Genomic DNA, 9,499 nt, shown 5'->3' with positions numbered 1-9,499 from the left:
TCTGCACAAAGTGACAGGTAGTGTGCTAATTCATCCGTTTTAAAACTGCACTGCCAAGACTTTTGGCTATGCAGAGTTAAATATTAGCTGGACTGTTTCAATTTAAACAAAACTTCCTAACGGATGTAAATGTAACCAAATTTTCTGTCGAGTTTGAAGATTTCACCATTCACGCTTGTGGCCGTTTCCTATTGGTGCTGAAGTCGGGAGTGCCACGAAACTGAAAGAGAAGACTGACAGCTCCCGTTGACCAATCAGCGCACAGCCCGCCTTGTAAGTAACCTATCACATCTCAGGATCTGGGAGGGGTTGGTTTGTTGACAGGAAGTGAACGCAGCGGACTCATTACTCGACTGTGCGTGTACCGTTTAGCCCGACGAAAATCGGGTTTCGCATTTGGAGACGCCTCGGAGGTAATGTGGACTTGAATTATGCGTTTTAAGATCGACTCGAGGCAAAGATGCAATGGAGGTCAATAGTAGTTGGTCTGGTGGTACTGAGACTCTCTGTCAGCTGGGTGCTGTGGTTATCCTTCGGACTGGGACCTAACGTCAGCTGGGGGTTTAACTTCCCCCTCAGTTTCAATTTGCACAAATTAGACTTGTTGTTCAGGGAGGAAAAGGGAGCCGACCTGAGAGGTAACCTGTGGTCTCAACAAATACAAGGCCATAAATATGAAGAGACGGCGACCACCACCTGCGCGAAGGTTGGACAGGAGGCACCCCAGAGATCCTACCTGAGCCTCTTCGACGGGGACCAGGACGAGTACGTCCGGAGGTACAGCTCGTTTCCGGACACACTGCGGGCGAAAATGAAAGGCATGGCCAAAGACATGTTCTACTTCGGGTACGAGAATTATATGAAGTATGCCTTTCCAGAGGACGAGCTGAATCCCATTGACTGTGAAGGGAGAGGTCCAGACGTCCTAAACCCGTGAGTCATTCCGATCCTTTCAAATCTAAACTGCTCTATTTGCTTTCACTTCATAGTCAAATTAGGTTTAAGTGCACGACAGCTGTCACTGGTTCACTGAACCGGTCAGGGCTCACACAGCTGTCATGAGCAGGACAGCATGCAGCTGAAGGATTTGAGTTTCCGAGGTGTATTACCTCCCAATCCATTCAGTTCACTTTATTTATACATTACCAAGTCACAACAGAAGTCATCTCACGGCACTGTAAAGACATAAAAAGTAAGTTAACATTATTTATCTGAGGAACAGACTGCTTTGAGTTGAACTTCATCGCAGATTTTCATTTTGAGCAAGCATGAAGGCGACAGTGGAAAGGAAAAACTCCCTCATGAGGAGCAGAACCAGGCTCAGGACAAGCGGCCATCTGCTTCGACCGGCTGGGTTTGAGAGCAACAGGAAGGAGGAACAGATACACAATGGCAGGTCAAGAATCACATGTTAAGATAGAAATAATATAATATCAAATGAAAACTTTTGAATTTTAACAATTCATTTTAAGAAATGGGGTCATTTTGGCCTCCAGTAGTCAAAGCCTATGGCAGCTTAACAAGCCAACCCTAACTATAGGATTTATCAAAAATGAAAGTCTTAAGTCCACTCTTAAAACTGGACAATGGGTCAGTCTCACGGACAGAAACTGGATGTTGGTTCCACAAGAGAGGAGCCTGATAACTGGAAGATCTTCCTCCCAGTCTGTTTTGGAAACTCTAGGACATATGTGTCAAACTCAAGACCTGGGGGCCAAATGTGGCTCTCGTTGACATCTTATCTGGCCCCCCAAGATGTTACTTTAAATGTAAAATGCTTTTATCACTTTAATTTTTTTCAATAATCTTTGATTATGATGTCAAATGAAACAATGTTGGGTATCTAACTTGAGTTAATGTAGATTATGAAACTGGCCCTTAGTTTGAAAAAGGTTTTAATTTTGGCCCCCTTTTGTAAGTGAGCTTGACACCCCTGCTCTTGGAACTGCAAGCCTGCAGGTATTCAGGTCAGGCCTTCTGGATGGTTTCTTTTTGATGAAATGTTTCGGCTTTCACTCAAAAGGCTTCATCAGTCCGAGGCGCCACAACAAAGTCAGTCTTTTCCATAGTGGGTCAACCAGTTTGATGGTGCTAAGACTCCAGAAACCATCATATCACCATCAAACTGGTTGACCCACTATGTAAGGTGCTATTTATAAGACTGAGTTTGTTGAAGTTTGAAGTCTTTTGGATGAAGAACAAAACATTTCAACAAAAATAAACTGTCCTGAGGGATTTTTCTACCTGGATTATTGAGCATGAACTTTGAAGTTTTGTTTAAGCTTGTATGAAATAAATCGTGTATCAGATAATCATAACAACTGTTTGTCTTCAGGTCCACTTTTTTAAAAATCAAATACGTTTTCACAGTTCCTGAATGTGTACATGTGAGATCACTCAAAACAAAAAAAATATCAAACAGTTATTACAAATGTCTGCTACTCTCTCCTCAAAGCACATGAGTGTGCACACTCATTTTGACTTGCTGCCGTTGGATTTGAAATGTGCTTTCTTTTGAATTGTTAATAATGTCTGCCGTTCATGTGTGACACCACCGTGTCCGTTGTTTCAGGTCAAACATCAACATAAATGACGTCTTGGGGAACTATTCCCTGACCCTCATCGACACCTTGGACACGCTGCTTGTAAGTTGATTTCCGCTCAGGTTCTGTATCAGTTTCTTAAAAAACGCTCTGCAAAGTTGCTTCTGAAACTACAAAACTAGTTTGTGCACAGCTGGTAAGTAATTGCTGGTTTGTGCCATTAGGTTTTTAAAGAGCCTAAAACATTTTAAGTGTTCAAACTTTTAAAAAATTATAAATATTGTCTGTAACTCGCACTACGTTTGGTGCAATGGAGGTCACCACTTCCTCTGCTCTCAGTTGTGAGTCTTCTGACACTCAAACGTTCCTCTTGATTGAATCAGGTGTGTAAAGTATGTTACTGTGTTAACCATAAAACTGCGTTTCTTTTTCCTGCACTGCTGCAGCATTCAGTCCTAAACAAAACATGGAGGCAGGAGAAAAGCAACTTGGTTTACCGTGGTTAAGCAGGGTTTTTTTGTCTCTCCAGGTGCTTGGCAATGTGACCGAATTCCAGAGAGCTGTCAAACTGGTTATAGATACCGTGTCTTTTGACAAGGACTCAACAGTACAAGTTTTTGAGGCTAACATCAGGTATTTTTTCAGATCACATTTTAATACTTGTTTTCTGTGTTCATATAAAAATATGTTTCTGTATTGTTTTGATCTACCTTTGAAGGATCTTGGGAAGCCTTATCTCTGCACACATTCTGCTGACTGACCCAAAGCATCCCTTTGGTGATGTTGGGTTTAAAGATTATGATAATGAGCTGCTGCACTTGGCTCACGACTTGGCTATCCGCCTGCTGCCAGCCTTTGAGAACACCAGCACGGGCATTCCTTACCCCAGGGTGAGAGAGATAAAGATTCTGTTATGATCATTATATGAGTACATGTCTGAAAGATTATACTGTAAAGATTAAAACTTATCAGAGTTTTATGTTTCATGTAGGTCAACTTGAGGTTTGGAGTTCCTCGAGACAGCATAAACGAGACGTGCACTGCAGGAGCTGGGTCCCTTCTGGTGGAGTTCGGGATCCTGAGCCGCTTGATTGGAGATTCAACATTTGAATGGGTGGCGAGACGGGCAGTGAGAGCTCTGTGGAACCTGAGGAGTAACGAAACTGGTTTGTTGGGTAAGAGCTTGCATTGTATGTGAAAAACATTTCCTCATTTCTTTCTTTTTGCCTTCATGCACTTTTTATTTGTTAAATTTATCCTTTGATCTTCTGAATATTCCAGTTATTACAATTTTTTTTCCCTGTTGTTTCTCTCTTTAGGGAATGTCGTTAATATCCAAACAGGCCAGTGGGTTGGTAAGCAGAGTGGACTTGGAGCTGGAATGGACTCCTTCTATGAATATTTGCTGAAATCCTACATCCTTTTTGGTGAAAACGAGGACTACCGAATGTTTAAGACTGCTTATGAGAGCATACAGAATCACCTGAGAAGAGGGTGAGTCCCAGGCTGAAGGAAGTGGCACGTTTTGTGTTCATTTAGTAACCACCAGTCAGTTGTGTTTCCAGCATTAGTGAGCTGCAGTTGTAATTGAAAAAGGAAATAATCACAGCAATTGTATTAGTCTCTTTTTGGTGAATAGCCTAAAAAAAGAGGAATAAAAACAGCTTATCAGTTTCAGTATTATCATTTCAAGGTGTTTTTGAGAATAATCCTCTGTGGCATTCAGCAGCCCTCTGAAGAGGGATGTGGGCTGCAATTAGTTGTTTGAATATTTGTGCTAGTTTGACATTAGAAGACATAACTCACTTTTGACTTCACATTTAGGGTTGTATGTATTTTGAAGAGACATAAAATAGATTCTTATTTTTCCTGCAGGCGAGAGTCTTGCAACAAAGGAGAGGGTGACCCGCCTCTGTATGTTAATGTAAATATGTTTAGTGGCGAGATAATGAACACTTGGATTGACTCCCTTCAGGCCTTCTTTCCAGGGCTGCAGGTTAGTTTGTGATCTTTCTTAAAATAATTAATTCAGCTTTTTATGAAGTTCCTTAGAATGAGATGTCTTGTTTTTGAAAAGTCTTGTTATTTTAAGCAAAAATAAGAACGTGCTTCCAACCCCGTAGGTGCTGAATGGGAATATAGATGATGCCATTTGCCTGCACGCCTTCTATTATGCTATCTGGAAGCGCTTTGGTGCTCTGCCGGAAAGATACAACTGGCAGCTTCAAGCTCCTGATGTGCTTTTTTATCCTTTAAGACCGGAGCTGGTTGAGTCAACTTACCTGCTGTATCAGGTAGGATCGCTAAACTCCGTTTGCACAATGTGAGAGGAGCTGTTTTTTGTAGATTGTTGTCTCTGACACAAGTTTTATTTTGTTTTTCTCTTCACAGGCGACCAAAAATCCTTTCTACTTGCATGTTGGGATGGATATTCTTCAAAGCCTCGAGACAAATGCCAAAGTCAGGTGTGGATCATAGAAACATTTTTAATATTAAAAGTAAAGTATTTTTGACTTTTCAGTAGAAATATTTTTGCACGTCAGCTTTGGGTTGAAGTGAGCTGTCATCTTGCAGATGTGGGTATGCCACGCTCCATCACGTTGTGGACAAGTCCAAAGAGGATCGCATGGAGAGCTTCTTCCTCAGTGAGACCTGTAAATACCTTTACCTGGTAAGTTACACCCTGTGCATGTGAGAAAACATTGTGGTTGATATGAGATTTTAGACATCTATGAACTTGTTTCTTTTTTTTCTTCTGATTATTCTCAACTTTGCTTCTCAGGGCATGCCACCCTGCGTGTTTGAAATGTGTCTCTGGTTCAAAAGAACAAATTAATTATTCAGCTTTTTATGACGTTCCTTAGAAGAATTAGAATTACCATTTAGTGTAAAACAATTGTGTTAAAGTGATTACCCCCCCCCCCCCCCCCCCCATCACACACAGGTCCTCCTTGCCTGGAGATGAACACGCTGCTCCGATTTTAGAACTACAATTGAGGCATTACTGCCATCTAGTGGTAGTTTTGCAAGTATGCAACTTTTGGTTTCAAAGCCTTTATGAAAAATCAGTCAGTTTCTTTATTGTCATTCGCACCTCATGTGGTACATGTGGTGGAGCGAAATTATGTACACAGGGTCCCAGTTACATCCAACAATAAAATGTATAAGAAAAACAATAATAACATCTAAAATATGAACTAAGAAAAACATCAACTAAATGTACACTAAGCACTCATAACATAAAACATTGAACATCAGCACAAACATGAACATGAGTCTGTGTGAGCAGATGAGCACACATGAACACATCAACATTTAAACAGATTCAGCAGCAACATGAAACAGATCATAATGCTCAGTGATCATAAAATTATTCATGAAGTGTATACAGTAGTCCCTCACTTATTGCAGAGTTATGTTCCAGACGCCCCCGCGATAAGTGAAAATCCGTGAATTAGGGACGTTATATTTGTTTTAGTATTTTGTATATTTTAAGGCTTTACAAACCCATCCCACAATCTTGCAATGTTGTTAACAATGTTCTAAACTCTTAAACCTACGTAATTTTAACAACATACGTATAAGTATTGTACAGTACTGCTGAATTTTATATGGGTACTCACCAGTGAAGATACTACAACTTGAAGGATGAGTTCAGCTTCAGAATTATTTGCGACTTTCCTGTTAGTTCTGTGATCTTAATAGATCGTTACTTCTTTACCACATTGGTTTCTCTGCTAGTGATTGCTTCCTCCATTGATGTTCTTTGAATTTCAGCAGAAAGCAGCGGCCGGAAACACTGTTAGCTTCTGGGCTGTGTAGTTCTTTTGACTTGCATTACAGTGTAGGCTTATTGAAAGAAAACTACAAAATGGCCACACCTGTCTGAAGCTTTTTTTTTTTTTTTTTCCCTATTGGTTGGTTCCCGCTTCTGTCTGCTCCTGTTAACTTTTTATATTGTCCCGATCACGTGAGTAATATTAAAGTTGACAGTCGTGTATCGTGCACAATCTTACGCTGAAAACCCGTGAAAGAGCGAGTCCGCGAAAGTTGAACCACAAAGTATCAAGGGACTAATGTACATAGCAATCTTTGTCTTCTTGAGCTACTTTTGTGTTGCTATTGTAATATGATGACATCAAAACTTTTTGCGATGCATTGATAACTTAATAATTTGTGTTTTATACATTGATTGATTCACATTATAAACTCTTCAAATATTTCTTACTGTCTGTAAGGGTAAAATTCTGTTCTTTGTGCTGTGGCTGAGTGGTTAGAGCAGTCGTCCTCCAATGGGAGAGTTGGGGGTTCGATTCCGTCAGCAGTCACATGCTGAAGTGTCCTTGGGCAAGACGCTGAACCGTCATTACTTCCGATGTGTGTCCCATTGGTGCATGAATGTGATAAATCACTGATTATTCTTTGTAAGATGTAGTAGAGTGCTGTATGAATGGGTAAATGAGGACACAGATTGTAGAGCAAAGCTCTTTGAGTATCTTGATAAGATAGAAAGGTGCTGTATGAGTCCATTTACTTTTACCATTTAAATAGTATATTTTTTGTCTGCATTGCAGCTTTTTGATGAGGACAACCCACTTCACAAGTCTGACAAGTACATGTTTACCACCGAGGGGCATGTTGTGCCTGTAGACAAGCGCTTCAGGGAGAAACAGTGGGACGATTTGTCTCCATGTGAAGAGGGAGCGTTGGCAGAAACGGAGCCGAACAGCCAGACACCTCCACGCAACATCAGCCACGTAAGGCCATCATCAAATTCCCTGTTTTCACCCATCAGTGTCGTTTAATAAAATAATAACATACAAGTCTTGGTCTTATTTTTGTCTATTTGTGTCTGCAGTGTAACAGGATTCCAGAGGAGCGACGGTATGCTCTGCCATTAAAGAGCGTCTACATGAGACAGATCGATCACATGGTGGGACTTTTTTGATTAAGAGAGGATGAACATGGTGACTTTCAGCTCAGTGATCTTAGAGGAGACACCTGCCAGTTAAAATCTTTGTGCTGTTTGTTGGGCTGCTCTGGATCGCAACAGGAAATGGTCACTTAACGTAAACCTGAGAAATATTTTCTTACTATTTAGTATATTTAATTAAAAGTTTGGGAAGGTGAGTGTGAAGCCAACATTGATGGCAACTCCTCTGTCTGGAAAATGAGGAGTCGTTCATCATTTAATTTATATCTGATGACAAATTAAGACTAAGTGATTTTAGAGGAGCTAATTCTGTATGTTTGCTGAAGTTTGAGTGGGTAGAAGCGTGCGTTTGAAATAACGGCTGAGCTGTGAATCTTGATAATAGTACTCAGTTTATGGGGTCAGTGCCATCTTGTCTCGTACATATAAAATGCATAACATCTAGAAACAATCACCTCTAAAGGAAAACAAACACGATAATCAGTGCCTCTGCAGCTGATTTAACTAGATCAGGGCTTTTAAATAAAGGGCTGCAAATAAACTGGTAGTTGATTTATGCATATATTATTATTATTGAAGCAAGAGTTGTTTTTTTACTCTAATTTCCCCGTACAAACAGCTTTAAGAATTCTGCAAGAATTTGTTTTCATTACATTCATTGATTAGAAGTAAAACAATAAAATAAAATATTTTTTTTTAATCCAGAGGGAAACTGAAAAGCAAGGGTAAATTGCATTATATGTATGAGCTCTTACATTTCTCAGTGATAAAACACAGAATTTAAGCCTTTATTGTGACTAAATGTCTTCTAAAGGGCAACTAAGTTGTGCCAGAGCAGAGTTCAGGTTGCTTCTTAAAGTGCCTTCTATTAGTCTCGGTCTGTACGGCGAATAAAGTTTAGATAACAATACAAAATACGATCAATTCAACTTTTTATGTTCCAAAACTGTTTCATTCCATGTTTACGTGCATTTCTACAGTAATGACATGAAACTCCTCCTTTTGGACGTCACAAACTCTTAAGCCATATTTTTTTTAATGCTACTTATGTTTTGATAAGTGATGCTTGTTTCGCTGTTTCTTTTAAGTGCACATCCTACGTAATATTTGTCGTGTAGTAAGAACTCAGGGTTGAATCAAAATGCAAAAATCAGCCAATGCTTTTATATGAAATAAACTTTCTTGTAGTCTTGTCTACTACAGTATGTTTCAGAAGAGCCTTCAGTATTTATGATGCCAATGTTTGTTATTCGAGGTCAGAGGATCACAGCACTGAGGTACGGGTGTACAAAGAATATGCATTATTACTTCATACAATTCAGAAAAAAAGTTCTGTTTCATTACTGGGGTCCTTAAGAGGTTCATCTCATTTGTAAATGGACTGTGGGCTGCTTTATAGGATTATGCCACAATTTATATTCATTTTTTTCAAGTGTTGTTTTTAACAGTTTGAGGCCATATCAATGATTTCTGAGAGATCGTCTGTTATTTGGTTTCATACAGTGAAATGTTTAGATTTTTAAAAATCCAGTCACTTTTTTTTGACAATAAACTGGCTTTGACATTTTTTTAAGATCCTACATTCAAAATTCATCTTAATAAAGTTGTAAACCTTCAATAGTGTAAAAATCTTTCTATTTACATTTTAAAGCCATTTATTTTCTGCAATACAAAATATTTCGGGTGAAAGCATGTGTAGTTTTACTGGCAGATCTTTTTACTGCAAGACACACAAAGGACAGGAAAGTTTGAAACTAGTTTTGAACAGTTTTTCTTTTTCTATCAGTTTTGGATACTCAAGTTGTTCAGTGCATTCAAGAAATGTGAAATAATGTACTGAATGTAATAAACAATTATGATAAAAACTGCCTTTGCTTTTACTTTTGTAATTTTGTAAAAAAAAAAAAAAAAAAAAAAGACACAGGCAGCCCCGAGTTTTCTACAGAAGCTTTAATAACTTTAGTCAAACTGTACATTTTTTATTCTGTCGTCTCTGTACAGGAACATTAACTTAAAGACTTTA

The 9,499-nt window shown here is 39.2% G+C and overlaps 1 protein-coding gene across 1 annotated transcript; it reads left to right on the top strand.

Annotated features, from left to right (window-relative positions):
* Positions 1-460: 460 nt before the first annotated feature.
* Positions 461-7,770, top strand: edem1 (ER degradation enhancer, mannosidase alpha-like 1). The gene is made up of 12 exons (XM_037679357.1): positions 461-909; positions 2,588-2,645; positions 3,073-3,176; positions 3,262-3,433; positions 3,535-3,718; positions 3,863-4,037; positions 4,419-4,539; positions 4,667-4,837; positions 4,935-5,008; positions 5,118-5,214; positions 7,118-7,300; positions 7,402-7,770. The coding sequence occupies exons 1-12, from the start codon at positions 461-463 to the stop codon at positions 7,489-7,491; spliced, it is 1,878 nt and encodes a 625-aa protein (XP_037535285.1). The 3' UTR covers positions 7,492-7,770.
* The last annotated feature ends 1,729 nt before the right edge of the window (positions 7,771-9,499 follow it).

The sequence above is a fragment of the Nematolebias whitei genome, chromosome 7 (assembly GCF_014905685.2).
Source record: "Nematolebias whitei isolate Nwh7 chromosome 7, NemWhi1, whole genome shotgun sequence".
Classification (NCBI taxonomy): Eukaryota; Metazoa; Chordata; class Actinopteri; order Cyprinodontiformes; family Rivulidae; genus Nematolebias; species Nematolebias whitei.
The sequence above is the reverse complement of the archived record's forward strand: the minus strand, read 5'-3'. Positions and strand labels throughout refer to the sequence as shown.

Bases quoted from the DNA above. Each gene is read 5' to 3' on its own strand.
- edem1 (XM_037679357.1), top strand. From the start codon at position 461: ATGCAATGGAGGTCAATAGTAGTTGGTCTGGTGGTACTGAGACTCTCT. The intron at 4,838-4,934 runs GTAGGATCGCTA...TTCTCTTCACAG, and splicing joins CAACTTACCTGCTGTATCAG to GCGACCAAAAATCCTTTCTA. The intron at 5,009-5,117 runs GTGTGGATCATA...GTCATCTTGCAG, and splicing joins GAGACAAATGCCAAAGTCAG to ATGTGGGTATGCCACGCTCC.